General features: G+C 36.0%; 1 protein-coding gene across 4 annotated transcripts in view; it reads left to right on the forward strand.

Annotated features, from left to right (window-relative positions):
• PPM1A (protein phosphatase, Mg2+/Mn2+ dependent 1A) overlaps positions 1 to 16498 on the forward strand; it is a 36063-nt gene extending 19565 nt beyond the window's left edge. For 2 of the 4 annotated variants that reach the window (XM_030038482.2, XM_030038490.2), the window contains exons 4-5: positions 3337 to 3445; positions 6101 to 8620. In XM_030038482.2, coding sequence (XP_029894342.1) covers positions 3337 to 3445; positions 6101 to 6209 — 218 coding nt within the window. In that variant the 3' untranslated portion in view covers positions 6210 to 8620. Of the gene's footprint in view, positions 1 to 3336; positions 3446 to 6100 lie in introns of all 4 variants that reach the window. The other 2 variants (XM_030038501.2, XM_030038510.2) reach the window with 2 other exon arrangements.
• Positions 16499 to 17525: the final 1027 nt, after the last annotated feature.

Here is a 17525-nt window from a genome sequence, read left to right on the forward strand (position 1 = left end):
GGAATGAGCTAAGTGTCATACTTGCATAGAGACAGAAGGGTTCTGTATGTAGTTATAAAGCACTTTAATACTAATTTAATGGGATGATGTCTGAACAACTTGAGGAAATACATTGTACTTCCCCTCAAGGGTCTTTGCTTCTTTTTTAGAGTTGTCTTCAATCTTTTGTCTATTGTTGCACAAAGATATTATCTAAATTAATGAATATGTAGTAAACACTATTCAACCCAGCAGTGATTTGTATCAGCTGTGTGCAGAATTTGGCCTTACTCATGAGGGACATTGAGAGGCTGAACTGAAGGAGAACTTCAAGAACAGAAGTTGATTAACTTTGTTACATTTAACTTCATAATTCTTAGGCAGTTAAATTGTCTCCTGGTGTAAATGGATAATGCAGTACTGGCTTGTAAGGTAGGACTGCTACAGCATCTGAAACTTTCAACACTACAGTGAATAATCTTGCTGTTATCCTAGGATACTTTAAGAATGGTAGTGCTTAACTTTAAAAGCCTAATCTTCAGCTGAAGTAACTAGAAAATTTTTATAAAGAGTACTTTTAGAATGATCTTACTAATCTGTAGTATCAATTTAAAGTTAAAATTCATTAAAATGGGAACTTGGTGAAAATGCATATTATGTATTTTTATGCACTTCCGTACTCATTGTAGTCCAACAAGTAATAAGATTTAATGCTTACTAATGTGCATTTTTTTCTGGTTGTACATTTATTCCCTCAGCCCAGAATATACCTTAAGATATATTAAGAAGTAGTTAAGAAGTGCAAACTTTAAGACTGACTAGGGCATAGTACTTATGGTCATCTTGAATAAGGAGAGACGATTCAGATTTTTAAAAATGTAGAAAGTTTTCTACTTACCATGCCACGTAGGACACACCTTTTACTAATTTTGATGTGTTTGTGGTCCAGATTCATAGCTACAGTAAGTAATAATGGAAGAAGAAGCAAGTGTGGAGAAGCATCTCTGGGCCATTACTTGCAATAAATCAGTGTTACTCCTAAAATGTCATGTGAACTTCATGATAGAAGTAATCGGTCATTCCAAAATGTGTTGCTGTTATTTGCACTAATATGTGTTATTGATGTGTTGACTCTAAAAAGAAACTTGTCTAAGCTTTTTTTCTGTTCTCAGTTTTTTACATAAAAACATTCCGTAATAGATAAACCTTGCAATATTTATACCTAGATAGAGATAAATAATTTTAAGTTAGCTGTTACATGTTCCTTCCCATATTTTCACAAAATCAAAGCTCTGGCTTTTTTTTAAACTTTGTGTGGAATTCCCTTTCAGAATATGAAAAAGCAGATATGTTTTGAATCCTTTATTTTAGGGTTGTAAGTACATTTTTCCAGTACTTGATGCCATGAAAATGTGTAGAAGGTTTAAAAGTAAATTAAAGATTGGGGGCAGGGTTGTAAGATGTATTGAAAGAAGGTAATTCCAATAAATTAAACACAGCTAGCAGGCCGACTCCATTTGTTGTGTCTTCAGTGTTCATTCAGTCTGTATCTATAGTTTTATCAAAATATAAATGTATTCATTTAGTGGAGACTGTATGTTAAATGTACTGCAGTTACAGGTTGTGAAACTGTGTAGTATAGGTAAACTATAAATTCCTTATTTTTGTACAGCAGAACTTTAGCACTAGCACAATGTAGAATATACTAGATGTTCAAAATTGCACAATAAAGGAACTTGGCAAACCAAATCTGAGATCTTTGCTTCTTATTCAGATTTAAGAGTGTTAGATTATTTATTTACTAAATACTAGATGGTAAAATGAATTTTGGCTATAGATTTTGAGGAAATGGCAAGTTTTTGAGGTGTCTATGGTGTGTGGTGTCATGTATTTAAAATGTAGGCTTTGAAGTAAACAGCTTAAAGCTTTGTGTTGCAGAGTTTGACATTGGTTAAGGGCTAGACAGTGCTTCCACTGTACCTTGCAAATAATTTACATGGCCTGACTGCAAAATAGAGCTGATGCTTTTTGTAAACACACACAGCCCTGAAAAACTATTACATGCACAAAAAGTAATTTACAATTGTTGGTTTTAATTTTTTAACTAGAAAGGACTGGATCCATGTTGGCTTTAAAAGGTTTTAACGTGCCTTGTCTCGCTAATGCAATTATAAAATGGAAACTTGGTATGCTTTTCTGGAATTATCATTTAGGGCAAAAACTGAATGCTAGAGTATTTTTCAAAAGTGGTACTGATGAATTCCAGCTACTCTTCAAGCTGTGTAAATGCTTTATTACATGAAGAATAGTGTACATGTACATATGTGGATGTATATGTATATGTATGCACATATGTACACGTTATTGTATGTGTGCTGCAGTATTCACTTGAAGATCAACAGCGCCAGGTCTTAATAATTCTTATCTCTTACAATTTCTAAGAGCTCATGTTTACAGAGAAGTCGATGAGATGCATTTTAAAAAATGTGCTTGTTCCTGAAATTTCATAAAATCCCTATTTAAAGAGTGACTCTTCAGGGGTGGTATGGTCTGAAATCTCTTGAGTTCAAATAAAATTGTGTGCTTATGACTTGGAAAAAACAAACAAACATAAATAAAATAAAAAAAACCCTGGCCTAAGAGTAAAGTTAAAGAATGAATTTCTTAGCAAATGTGACTGTGACTACAGTACAGATTCTTTTCACCCAGAAGTTGGAGTGGATCAACTTTAAGTAACTGCCCAATATCCACATATCCCTTAAGTGAGTTGAGGGTGGAACTGTCTTTTAGATGTAATGTCCCTGGCTTTTAATCTGTATGTAATAGTTCTTAAACTTTGCATGTTGCTGTAATGCAGTAAGGTACAAGTATTGGCTAATATACATACAGCCATGGGAGTTATTTTTAATATGTCTAACCTTTTGTTTCTTGAAAATATTATGCTTTCTATGATGGCGATAATCTTTTATCTTCTGTTGCAGCGATAAAGCTGATGATAATATGTCTCATGCCCAGGGATTTTTGTTGGGAAGATATTACATCTTCTATTATATCTAATGTATAGCAGGAAAGCCATTAAAGAATTTTTTCCCACTTTTATTAGGTAGCTGTGTATTTCTAAAACCAGTGTGCATGTTAACAGTGAGCAGTATGTCTTTGTCAAATCTGTTACAGGTTCTTTTTCTTATGGAACCAAAGTTAACATTTACCGTGTTGAATATGGTCTGTCATCTTTTCTTTTTTTTTAATATATATATATTAAGAGAAGTTAAGCTACCTTTTTATAAAACTGAGTGTTTCAATCTTTTTAAGTTAAATTTGGACTGCACTTACAAAAAAAGTACTTCTGATTCCCAGAGATCATAAAGAAGCAGGGTGAAGGAGTCCCAGACTTAGTCCACGTGATGCGTACGTTAGCAACTGAGAGCATCCCAAACCTCCCGCCAGGGGGTGAATTGGCAAGCAAGTGAGTTCTCATCAGTGTAAATGTGGTTTTTGATTTAAATCAAAACTTAACTGTAAGGCCACTCTTAAAAGTGGGGGGGAGGGAAGAGGGGTACAGGACAAAAGGTGGTGATCTGTTTTCTGATTTTTATTACTCAGTTGTTCTGAATGAAAAGGAAAAGCATAAGAACAGAGTTAATTGAATCACTACTAAAATTAAATGTCAAACTGTAGTTTTGGGAAGGACTGAGGGTTTTTAAGGGTGGCCTGAGTGTCTGTGTTTTTGTAATTAACTGGGTTTTCTGGGTGGGAGGTTACATTTGAAGATGCCAAAATAATGGCCTGAGTTTAGTAGTTAGTTACTTGGATATGTAGTTCTGCTCTTTGACAAGAAGTGATATGTACATGATGTTTTGCTTGGCAGCTTTCTCTTCTTGTCTGTAGCTAAAGCAATGTTGTAATTGCTTCAAAGTTTGCTTCTCTATCTGTCTGCTTGTGACAAATCTGAAAACTAGATAGAAGTCTATCAAAAAACAAAAGCTGAAAGTTAAATGTACAGCTTTATATAGTCTGGCTTTGTCCTTCAAGAGTTCAGTGTTGATGCTCTGTGGCTTCTCAAATTGATGTTCAGTCTTAAAGGAAGCAATGTGCTTAGCTCATTTGCACAGCAAACCACGTGCTTTTTGGTTCAAAAGATTGTTCGTGAACCTGCGCTGTGTTAAAATGGATTGGGCGCATATGGTGCAGACTATATTTTTAACCCTTCAGAGTATGATTTTTGTATTGTTACACCAAAACATGAAGACTCTAGGTATGTAAATGAATGTAGATGACTTCTACAAAACAAAATTGTTCTTACATGAACTGTTTGACTAGGAAAAGAAGAGATGCCCATTTTATATGTAATAGCAGCATCTATTTAGGACGTGTTGCTGTAGTCTTGAAGTATCAGTGAGTCAGTTACTCATGAAATATGGCACACAAACTGATTTTTCTCAATCTCCTTTGGCTAGCAGTAGCATCATGGTTATGAGGAAATGCTGAAGTGACTGACTTATGTGGGATTTCGTGTCTTAGTGATGCTAGTTTGAATAGGGGTTGATAGAAGTATGGATTTAATTGGATGTTAGTGTAACTCAAAGCACTACTGCCAGTTTGGAAGGAGAATAATGCTTTTCAAGAAACCTGCGTTTATTTAGAATTAAAGATACCTATTTCTTGAAGGATCAGGGAAATTTTCCAGTTCATATGTGCAATGTACTTTGTGTGTAATTGCTTGTTTTTATTGCTTTAAATTCAGCCTCTTCCATGCCCTATAATCATTAACTAGTTCACTATGATGTTTATACTGCTGCATGTTAGTTCCTGACTTTTCAGTGTTATGGGATGATTATGAAGCCTATCATCTGCTTTTTTTCTTCTAATGCACTCCTTTGTGATTGCTCTGCATGCATTCATGAGCAGTTAAAAGGTTGTTCTTTGAAGTTTGTTTTGTATCGCAGTTGTGGTCTGCTACTTTGTTATACTTGGTTCTGCAGAAGGGGATCTGGAAGAAAGTTGCTTTTAAAGTCCAATCTATAATTCCTGTCTTTTACTCCCCTCTTTCCTTCCTGCTCCCCCTCCAAAGTTCTTTCCTTATATGCTGGGTAAGGCAAAGGCTTCCTCTTCCTTCAGGCTCACATTGGTTTGAGTATCAGTTTTCAAGAAAACCATTCCACCCTGTGTAAAAAAAAAAAAAAAAAAAAAAAAAAAAAAAAAAAAAAAACACCCCCCCCAAAACCAACAAACAAACAGAAAACCAAACAAAAAAACCAACAACAACAAAAAAAACCAACACAAAACCACAACCCCCCCCATGTTGCTCGTTTACATATTGTTTACAATTTTTCTATTGTTTCCTATTGATATTAGAAAAGCAGAGAATCCCAGAGACAAAAGTTAATTATAAGCTATCTTAAATATGCTAAGCACATTTTTTTAAAGGAGGAAACTCTAAAGATGCTTGAATTAGTTTTTTAATATTTTTTTACCAGACAAAATTCTTCTCAGCCTAAAGATAGGATACGTAGGACTGCTATTTGCAGTTTAAATTTTTTTGAGAAAAGTTGCAGGAGAGTATTGGACATATATTATTGTAAAAGGGTATTGCTTCAGAAATAATTTTTCCAGGTTTGCACATGGAAAGTACATTTCAGAATATAACACGAACAAAAATGTACTTCAGAATGCAATTTTTGTGCATCCAGAAAATAAAAAATACTCTATTCCCTTATGCAAGTGCCATAATACATGAAGTACTACTGCAGTGTTCATAAGACACACAAATAACCAGGGCATTCAATGTCCATCAAGTTTTCTGACACCCTTTTTCAAAGTCAGGAGACGTAGCACCAAGCAGCATTGCAGCCTCATCTGTCAGATTGTGCTCTTCACCTGCTGAACTCTGAGTGGTATTCAGCTTTGTTAATCTTGAACTTAAAGGTTTTAAAGGATACAGTAGCTGTGTTCAATGTTTAATGACACTTAGTGCTAACTTGCAGTAAACTTGGTTCTGTGAATTTAAAACCTTTTAAAGTTTGCATTTTAAATTAAAATTATGCTTAGGGAATTTGACTTAAAAAAAAAAAGAAAAAAGACACAACCTTAAAGTCTTGTGGGTTTTTTTTTTTTGCTCTAGACGGAGTGTGATTGAAGCTGTTTATAACAGACTGAACCCCTACAGGAATGATGATACTGTAAGTATCCTTTCTCTTACATTATCTTTCCCCCCACCCCAATTATTTTAGCTGTTTTGTAAAGAAACATATTGCTAGTTCTTGTTAAAAGACAGTTTCCCCCAAAGAAGCAATAGCAATGTTGAGCTCTTTGGACTATGTTTTGTAATTGTTTTCTGCTGCCTTCTGCTGATCATAGTCTCAAAACTCCAGTATGGTTGATTCATTTGTCCCGTGGAATTTCATTATTTGAATCCTGCCTGGTTTTCCAAATTCTTTCCTGCCCAGTGGTGCAGTGGAGTCATGTATATTTTTTTTTTCCCTTTTACGGGAGACATTTTTCCCCAAATATCAAGAAGGCTATACTTGTAGGATAAACAGATTTGTAACTGTCAGCTGTAAGGATATATTAACTTTACAAATGGACTGCATAAGCACTTTTATTCTTAAGCGTAGAGCATCTTACAGCAAGCATACAGTTTAGGTTCTTATATGTCACTGCTCAGTGACATGAAGCCACTGTCAGCAGAGAAAACCACCAGAAAACTCTAAAATACGAACACTGATCCCAGTTGCAGTTAGATCACTGGAAACAATGTTCTGTCACCAGAAGTGCTGTACTTCATAAAGTAGTTAAATTGGTCCTTTACCTATCAGCAAAAATTACTTACATGCTTAGATGTGACATAAGTGAAACGCATCCAGACTTAAAGAATTGTGTATTGGCTTCACAACTGGGTGCTAGTTTATTTGACAGTTCTCATATCTTTAGCGTAAAAATTCCTAAACAGTGGCTGAAAGAGGGTGCTTTACCTTCAAAATACATTCTATAGTACGTTACTGTTCTACAAATGTACAGTACACAAACTTCTTTGTTTTGCGATGATGTTGGCAACTTGGATACAGAAATCTGCATACTGAATAGTTGGCACGCAGCTCACTATTTTACTCACTACTGCTTTTATTCTTCATCCTTGCACTTGAAACAAACACAACCGTTTTGGTCTTTCATATAATTGCTCTCCTTTGCTACTTCTGGTCTTGAAGAAAAAACTGGAGGTGGTACTTTTGCAAAGGGTAATTTTAGTGATTTGCGTTTTGGTTTTTTTTTTTTTTACTACACCTCCGTGCCAACTGTTCTTCTTTATGGTTTGTAATGAATTCTGTGTGCAAGTTTGAATGAAGGGTGCAGAACTTTAGTGCTAAGAAATTGTCGTATGTGGCATTGCTGGAGACTTAGCCTCTTTTCTCTCGAAGGAATCAGTAAGGCAGTGCTTTTAAGGAGCAGTAATACTTCTGCCTCCTGCAGTCCTAGTAATGATAGAGAAGTGTAGCTGTGGAAGCACCAGCATAAACTGTTGCTAAAGCCCATCATGGCCCTTAATTACTTAGGGGGAGGTAGCAGGTGATGCTGAAACTACCAAAGATTGCTGTACAGAAGCAGTTTGCTCTGATGCCTGTGCTACTGATTTAGCTGTTGCTTCAGCTACTGAGCTGTGGTCCCACTTCTTAGTCGTGGTGTTAACCTATGTACCCAACTGATGAGGAGTTAGAGAAAGCTGAATATAGAACAATCTAAGCAAGGGAAATGGAAACAGACATGACACAAAGGCAAATGAGTTAAAAACACGTACTAGAATTAAATATTCGACTTGTACTAGGATGTTTTTTTACCTGATAGCAGGAATCAGTTAAACATTATTCAGGGGTGTGGTAGTTACACAAAATCCACTGTTGCCTGTGGGCCTAAATGGACCAAATTTTAGGGATGCTCAGGTATTGGGTGCATGGTTTAATGCCATGTTGTGTGGCCATATGGTTATGATTTAGAGCATGGCATGTCTCTGCTTCCAATTTTTTTCTTACATACATTTTTTTTTTCTCCTTGCGGTTTTATTACCATCCTAAATTAGGGTTTCCTGCAGTTGCCCAGACTACACTTTTCTAACCTTAAATTACAAGTGTTAAAATTGATCTGAATTATAACAGGGTGTCAGTTGATGACTATCTTCCTATGCAGTGAGGGAGGGCTGAAATCACAAAAGATGGTAATGATAGTAACAAATGGCATGAGGCACATCCTGCTCTTTTAATGCACCTGTGTAGTAAATGTATCCATTTTGTATTTCTTCTGACTACTCTGAGAATGGTTTTGAATAATGTTCCTAGGATATTATTTTGAGGATTGATAAGGCTATTATAAAACACTTGGTCAGATTTTGAAATGTCTTGGTACTAATACTTCATTAATTAAGCATATGTGGATTTTAGATACTTCTTAAATGCTATTTCTGAAAGGGGAGAGAAAACAGACTCCTAAAATGATATAAGTCTTTACCCTTTTCAGTCTGGATTATCCAGAAACTGCTGTAACTGTGGGCACTCCAGACTTTAAAGGGTTCCTTCTTTTTTCTTTAAGGATTCTGCCTCAACTGATGATATGTGGTAAAACTGCTCATCTAGCTGTGGAGTTCACGTTTCATCCTTCAAATGAAAGTGCAGCCCAACCTCAGTGACCCTTCTTAACATCCATCCTCATCCTTAATTAAAGAAGGGAATATGATGTGTTGGTGAGACTGACTACAGCAGTACGACATCTAGCCCAGGAACTGATCTTTTTTGTAAAACAGACTTCTGTAAACGTGATTTCAAACCATAATTCATGTTGTAAATCAGACTCCAGCAATTTATGTTGTATGATTTTGTTTTTGTAAAGTGCAATTGTCTTTGTACAAAATGCTCATATTTAATTATGAACTGCTTTAAATCACTATAAAGGTTAGAAGAAATGTTTGGCTTGTGTGATGCAACAATATATATCCCTTTAAATTCATGTTGTGGTTTTGGATTGCAAGGAGCAGCAGCCTAGCCAGCTAGGTGCTCAAGAGGTGCACAAAACTGTAAAGATAACTTTTTGTTTTATATGAAAGCTGAACTTGTGGGCAACTTACCAGAAATTACAGTGTGTGAATTTGCTTGGCAATGGAAAAATAACTAAGAGTAGTGCACATTCTTCAACAAATGTATATTGTTTTCTTGGACACACTCCTGCTCTCACATTGAGTTAAAGGGAGTTCTGATTTTGACTTCAGTGGGAGTTAAATCATGCCCTATTAATAGTATCGTGTTCATACACGTATGAACCTTGGGATTAGAATGCCTTGATTCTTTGCACCTCTTTTTTCATTAACCCTTACCTGAAACTACTAATCACTGAGCACGAACAGGCAGCTTTCTACATACAGTAGGAGTCTGCAGCATTTTTACAATCCTGATTGGCTGGGTCTGCTGCTGTTCCAAGTAAAACACTTTGAATTCCATTTTATCAATAAAGCTTGATTTAACAAACAAGAAATTTATCCATAAATGTGTAATTCCTTTTTTCCTGCCTTTTAAAATGTTGGTGCCATTGTAAATGATATTTTACTTGTGGAAGAATATTTTTATTAATTGGTAGCCCATTTTTAAAATGGGAAGGATTTTGATTATTGCCCAAGACATAGCCATATGCTAGAGGATGATGTGGGATTAATCTGTTACCCTATTTTTTACAAGTGTGGGTTTTTTCAGGCTTTTTGGTGTTGTGGTTTTTTTTCTCCCCACTGAAGATGTGCATTGGTTTGAATTTGCCTACTGTTTGATAAAAATACATTTGTCAAAGCCTGACAATCTTTAACATTTTATGGTGTGTGTTTTTAATTGACCCACTTACTTAGAATGAGAGACTAGTGGTTAAACAGTACTTGTGATTTGAGATATAGCATGTTGACAATATTTAACTGTTCGTTGTTTAAAATTCTAATTTAAAATTTTATAAGATAATAAACTAATTTGATTTAAGCTTAGCTTTCTCCCATTGAGCATACAAAAATTAAGTTCAAGTCAGTCGTGTTTGCAAAACTGCTGTTTTGTGCACCTTGTATTGTCTTTTTGGTTGAGAATATTGTATTTAATATGTAGTTTACTCATTTAGTAGGCAGATTCCCCAAAAGGAAAATCAGTAAAACAAGTAGATTGTAATATTTACTGCAGTTAAACAGAATCAAAACTTGGTGTATAATTACTTTTTGATAGGAAAATGTAGTACAATGCATTTTGCTATATTTGTCTTTCCCTAACTTTGAAATATACATATTTGTATATATAGCCTTAAAACTAATGCAGAGTTAGGGAACACTGAACAGTGAAAAAGTAACTTATAGTGTCTTGGAACTAAGTATAGTATATACCAGCAAACTTTTCTTTTATCCCTCTTGTCTATGTGGGGTGCTTAAACGTAACTTCATTGTATTCAGTTTGTAATCTGTTCAAGCATGAATGAAGAAAACATAAGCACTATTTGTATTTATAAATTTATAGCAATTTTTGCTTTAAGAACCAGTTCCTTACCTACCTACGAATAAATGCTTAAAATGTCTAATTTTGTTGTAGAGTGCAAAACTATAATAATGTTAAGTTATAGCTTCACAGGCACCTAATTAACAAGCATATTTAATAATACATGGCGTATTAGTGCAAAAAGCTAAACTTAATTTAGGACTAGGCAGATAAAGTTCTGTCCTTTTTCATAGAGACTAAAGTTTAGTTTTGGAAACTGCAAAACGTTGAACTGGACTGTGGAACCTTTGAGTTTTTAAACTTTAAAAATCGGAAGCAAAACTGTGGTGTGAAAAGCCATACTTCAAACCATAATCACTTAAACTGTCTCAGTGACAAATGATATATTTGAAGCCTCTTCTTACGAGGTCTCCTAAAGGTTAGAAAGAAAATAATTCTGCTATTGCTACAGGCGATGTAACTAGGTTTGAGGGTAGCGGAAGAAAGCCCGTTTCAGGCCTTTCTCTCTCCCGCCTATGTTCAGCGTTTTGATGAGGTCAGAGCACTGAAACTATTATGTATGCATAAACACTGCCATTTTAGATACAGATTTTGATTACAAAATATGCGAACTAAGTATATAAAGCATCCTAGAAAAGAGGCAAGCTGTACTTTTCACTGCTCTGAAAAGGAAAAGGCACTTTTGCACCTTTGTGCATCTCCTTCTTGCACCAGAAACTTTTTTTTTAAATGCTAAAAAAACATTAGCACCTCAGGGGCAAGGCAGCAATTTTTTTATTTTTTTTTTAAGTATTGTGTGCTATTTATTTCCCTCTTGGAAAAAGATTCCTGTGTGACAAAAATGAAAATTGTGTGATGTTAAAAGATGTATTTTTAAATACATGTTCAAATAGGATGGTCCCAATTTGCTTGTTTTTAAAAGGAAATTACATTTGTAAAGCTACTTTGCTTCGTATGCCATGCGACTTTGTTTTCCTTCTACATTTGACAGCTTCACTGGCTTCAGTTTCTGTGAGTTTTGTTATAGTCAGATTAAATGTTTCACTGATCATTCTGGGAGAATACCTGTACTGCTTTATAGACAAGTGTTTCAAATAATTCTCACTAATTCAGCATTGAAATATGTTCAAGACAGAGGCTTCTAAAATGTGTTTTAAAACCAATGTTGGATTAACTAAATGCAATTACATTAAGTAGGGTCCTAGATTTGCAAGGCTTTCTAAACCCGTTGTATCAATAGAGTCCCCGGTACACGTGGTAGGGCAGAAATCTGGGGGTCCTGTGCAAGTTGTGAAGCCAGGGCCTTTCAGCTGGCTTGCTCTTACCTAGCCAGGAAGCAGCCCCACGAAGACCTTGATGGGTGGCCATCATTCATTTTAATCTTCCAGCAAAAGTCAGAATTGGAGAGAGAAATTTCATCTGCTTCTCATTAAACTACGCTGAATTGCAGTAATCCTAGGTTGTGTCATACTAGCAAGGTGCCTGATGAATATTAAGCAGCAGATGAGTAATGGTAGCACTTACCTTGATAGTTCCTGCAGGTGCCAAAGGTAATCATTTTAACATGTACTTAGGATAAACTGACTTCAGCGTCCATTAAATTACTGCAAAGCTGGTACTGTCTCAGCTATATAGGTTAAACTCTGAGCCATTTTGCTCAGTTCAAGAATTGGAAACTTAAAAAGGTGATTTAACAAAATTTCACTTCAGTTGATTCCCTGGTAAGAATCCCATCTTAATTTGATACACTGGGATAGGATAGACTTCCTATTGCATTTCATTTTTTAGTAATTTATGAACTAAGGATATGCTTTCATGATCAAATATCAAGACTAAACTATTGCTATAAGTTTGCCCCTGCTGCCCTTTTTGTGCCAGCACTCATGCTTACGTGGCCGTGCAGTTAGGAGAAAGGAAAAAAATCTGTACGCTTCATCTGGGTAAGTTGATAATCCAGCTATGGGATGCTGGTACTAGGGCAAGATGCAGACGGGGGAGACAGGACTGAGAGCAAGGGAATGGTTGCACCACCCCTTCTGCAACAGTTTGGGAAACTACACCCCAAACAGATAAATGATTGACCTCTGTAGGGAGTATCGAAGCCTTTGCAGATCTTTCTCCACTCTATAATTAAGACAAACATTTTGGTAAACATTCTTCTTAAAACTGGAATCGTGAGACTTTGGTTTTAATGTCATCTTGTGTATGAGTTACATGCTGACAAACATATTTTCGCTTTCTCTGGACATACGTAGCTCTGTGCTGCGGGATAGACAGCATGGCTGCCACAATTAAGTTAATGATACGGTTGTTACAGTTTACCTTATTTCAATGTACATCAGGATTTCATGCTGAGATGTTCGCCTTCATCTCTACCTGCATCTTCTTGAATTGCTTTTATGTGCAAATGACTTTGTATATTTAAATTTCTTGATATTTAAACTTGGCCATATCTGAAGCGGGCTAACCTTTAGTAAAATGTTACCCTTTTCCTCATCATTTGGCAAATACTATATTTTAATACAAACCTGATGTACCTTGCCTAGGTTCAGAAACGGCAAAACTGTGTAGAGCTATAGAGCTGTACCTGACATTTTTCTGTAGAAAATAGAATTGTTACTCTGTGCCAAGCTTTATGAGGTGTGAAAATAATGTCTCCTAGATAACTAGTATAGCTCCTTGTTCCTACCGCTGCGTGTGTCTGAGATGGTCATAACCTGAGTCTTCATATACCAATACAGGGTGTAAAGTCTCTGCTTGGCTGGATAGGGTTTTTTTAACTCTTTAAGTGGTAAAAAGAGGCTCCACATGTGGATTTCTAGGATGCTGTAGTGCATAATCTGAATGGGATTCCTGCTATAAGTTGTAAAAATGGAACAAAATTTAAAAGTAACAAGCTGGGGCTAAGTACTTTTTTTGGCTGACCTGTCTGTGAAGAGGCTCTCTGTCAGAGAATCCCATCTTTTGGTGAGCTCTTGCTAAGCTATCTGGAGTGCTTGCACAGTCTGCAGGTCTCTGCGGACCCAGGTGTGCACCTTCTGAAGCACTCTGTAGCCTTATTTTGCTTAATAATGTGGCTTTGTAAATGAGGGAGCAGTCACCTGGGTCGTGGCATTTGTTCACAGAAGTTCAGGAAGCTGTAGGAAAACTAAAGCTTATCTTTATTCTCACAGACCACTAAATGCTTTTAAGTAGAAAAAAAAGAATATAAAACATGCTAAAAGTTGAGTTTACGTTATCTCCCACTGAAAACTTGTTTCCAGAAAAAACTACAAATGTTTCTACTGTTTACTTACTATGTGAAAAAAATGTCTGGAGCTTTAATCTCCTGATTGTGTTGGATTTGCTGACCTATAGTGACCTAGGCTCTATGCATATTCCTTGCTTTATCTATGTTTTTATTTGATGTTCTTTTTGAGTAGCAGTAAACGAGATCCTCCCCCCCTCCTGTAGTCGCTCTTCTAAAGTCTTTGCTTCCAAGCTAAGAGAACAGGAGTGATAACGGTCTCTTAGGAAAGGGTTGTGAGGGAGGCTTGCTTTAAATGCAGCAACAACAGCAAAACCCCTGACCTTTGCAACCACAAAATTTGGGGAAGTGGGCTTAACTTTAAAAATGCCTTTTATAGAATTAATGAAATGGTTCTATACTGAAAGTGTCAAAACTTTCCGTAGAGGTGGAATGACAGGTCAGATCTGTAGACTATGCATTGTTTTATGCCTAGCTGGATTTTTACGCTTAACTTGTACTGATTCCTCCCCAAATGCTTTTTAAAATATCGCTAGACATCTACTTTTTTTTTTTTCCCCCCTAAAAAAGAGAAATAAAACCAATGGTCCTTACTACTATGTAACCAGCCATTTATTTGGAAGGTTGAGTGCTGTGTCAGATAGTAACATTCTCCTTTAAGAGCACTACATCTGCACTTCTCAGCTCACTCAGTAACATTGAGCTAAAACTGAAATTCATTTTTGCTTCCATTAACTGTATGGCTCTGAAGAGCTGGTGGGAGCATGGTTTTTTTACAGCTGAAGTAGACAGGGCTCTCCATACGTATTGTGAGCAAGCCTCCGGAGTTGAAGGAGGTACCATTGTTGTTTCTTTTGAGAAATATCTTTGAGAAGAAAAATGAGAAAACAGACTGGCAGGTCATAAAACATTACATGCTTTTACTTCTGTCAATGCCTACAGACTGAGGTCCAGAGTTTAATTTCACTTGCATTACTGAATTCAACTCAGCCTGAGCAATGGCAATGCTGAGTAGCCGATTTCATTTTCACTGTTGGATTTTCAGGCTGAAGCACAGTATTTTTGTTCAAACTACAGGGGAAAATTAAATTAAGATAGTCTTGGGAAAATCAGGCACGTATTTAACTTTACATCCTGCTGATGTTGATGGAGCTTCACTCCCAATATATGAAGTTTGCACGTGTATTGTTGGAGCCTTAACTGTCCCACTTTTCTTGGATTGAAAAAGAAATGTAACCTTTATTCAGTTTTGGTTTGGAAAAAGCTCTTCAAAGCCAAAGGGAAGAAAGTGGTAATGTTAAAGCAAAATGGTAGACTAATTGGAGATAACTATCATAGTTCTTTAAACATGTAAGTCGGCATTTTTTTCTTTTAAAACATCAGAAGGACACAGTTTAAGAAGTTTGGCCTTTGATGCAGTGCTTTTAGCTGTAAAGAATAAACGAAAGGATGAAACCCAAAATGAGTTACCCAGGATGGAAAAACAATGAGACCCTAAAAATCTAGGAATAAATGTGCTGAATTTCCATAGCATTATTTCTGTGTCCAGTGGTAGACCTACTGAAAGGATCTTTTTTGGTGGTTTCACGGGAGCTTTTTATTCTTGCTGAGTGTTTGATGTTAGATTGGCAAGTCTGCTACAATTTGAAATTTCCAGACTCTTAAATTGGAAACTGGGCATTATACAACAGAGTCCCCAGTACGTGAGGTGCTGCAGTACCTGCCAATACGTGTTCTGCGGCTTAATGCCGTGCAACCATTTGATGCTGGAAGTTGGGATTTCCTAGCATTCGTTTTATTGCTGATGGTGTGATTCACGATGACCTTGAGTACCAAGAGTTAAGTTGCATTTATTAACCAGATCTAACTCTTTGGTGCCAGGAATCTAGTTTTTGGAATAAGTGCTGAATTATGCAAATGTTCTTGGCAAATCATGCCGGGTAGTTCACCACTCGGAAAACTAAACTACTAGTGACAAAGGGTTAATACGAGACAAAAGCCTAGATTCTCCTAACCAGGGAATGCTGGATATTTGAAAAGTGTGAGATTTGATTTCCAGAACTGGCTGCTTTATAAATCTTTCAAAGCAGAGATTTTGGTTTCTAGCATCTGTCTTGTTACTAAGACCACGTACAAACATGCTGAATTAGAGAGTTTTCACCTGTCTTCTCACAGAATTGACTCCACATCGTATCATAAGACTCTCGTTTGTAGTGACATGCTGTGCCTGTCTTTTTAGAAAATTCATGACCTCTTTATATCTATTTTGTGGAAAGTGTAACTTTTTTCATTGATGACCTGTATAAATGTGTGTTACGAATGGAGAGATTTAAGCTTGAAAAGCATGTTTGCAGATTACACAGCTTCATTATGGAATTTATAAATTTAACAGAGTAATATACAAGAGCATAACTATTTTCCTTAAGTAGAATGTATAACGATATATAATAAATTATTCTCCACGTAGTTCACCCACTATTTACAGTTTTACACAATTCAAACTGTGTGTTTACAGAAAGTTCAATAAATGTATATTTTGTACTATGTACAGATTCCTGGTCCCAAAGAAAATGTGTGAACTTAGTTTCTAACTTAACTTTTGAGATTGTACTTTTTTTTTTTCTTTTTTTTTTTTTTTTTTTTTATTTTGGAATCAGTTGAACAAACTGCATTATGCCTGTCAATGGTGGAGGCTTGCATTGGAGTAAATGGGAATTGGAAATATTTCTGATCTACAAAAGTGATTCCACTAAATAAAACAGGCAATTACATCGTGTGTGTGTATTTGAGTGGTATGCTATAAAGTGTTTTCGTATCTGTTTTATTGTCACTATACAAACTTACCAGGCCTCCTTCAGTTTTCTGATTCAAGCTAGTTATATTAAAATGGAATACTGAGTGCTGATTTTGATCATTTTTAGTTACAGTAATAAAAACCCCCCTTTTTGCTGTTTTCCCCCTTACATGTTGAAATTCCAAGATAAAGCAGTGTGCGCTTGGCTCCAGCCACGGTGTTCCCCAGAGGCCACCTGGTCTGGGGTTTTCAAGAGAGCTGGGAATTGATTAGGATGCCCAACTTTTGGAAAACCAAGTCACACAGGAGCAAAATATATTTGTATCTTTTGCCCCGATTCAGTACTGTAAAATACAGGATAGACTTTTGTAATATAATTTCTAAGCATTTAAGGATGCTAAAGGCTAAAATAAATCTTGACACTGGTTTTAGCCTGTATGATTTGGAGGGAAAATGAGCCTGTATGTTATTGGTTCCCTGGAAATCTTTATAGACAGAGAGCTGGTAGGATTCTGACATGGAATATACAAATTAAACCAGGGGAGCGGGCAGGAGGGTGTTCTGCTGTCACCTGGGACCTGGAGCAAACTTGTCTTTTCTAAAGATTCAGCCCCGTCCCTTTAAGGATAAAAAATCAGAACTACTGCATGGTCTAGCAAAATAAGGGAATCTTTTCTGTGGATTAAAAAACTGAAATTGCTATGATATGATTGACTGTTAGCCTTGGTTCACATTAATGGAGCAAACATGGGATACGAAGTATATCCCTTTTGTTTTCCAGCTCAAAGTTTATAAAAAGAATGTTTTATCCTGTCTAATTGGAAATTTACATTTTAGTGTATTTTTTCTCAAAGCCAAAGAATACTATACCTCTGAATAGCATTATTGGTTAATTTAATTTTTTTTTTTTAATCTTGATGTGTAATAATAAATCTGAATGTCATCAGAGCTGTTTAGATCGGAGGGTTAAGCTAACTTAAGGTGTCCATTGTGGCTGAATTGGATCAGG

The sequence above is a fragment of the Aquila chrysaetos genome, chromosome 2 (assembly GCF_900496995.4).
Source record: "Aquila chrysaetos chrysaetos chromosome 2, bAquChr1.4, whole genome shotgun sequence".
NCBI classification, from domain to species: Eukaryota; Metazoa; Chordata; class Aves; order Accipitriformes; family Accipitridae; genus Aquila; species Aquila chrysaetos.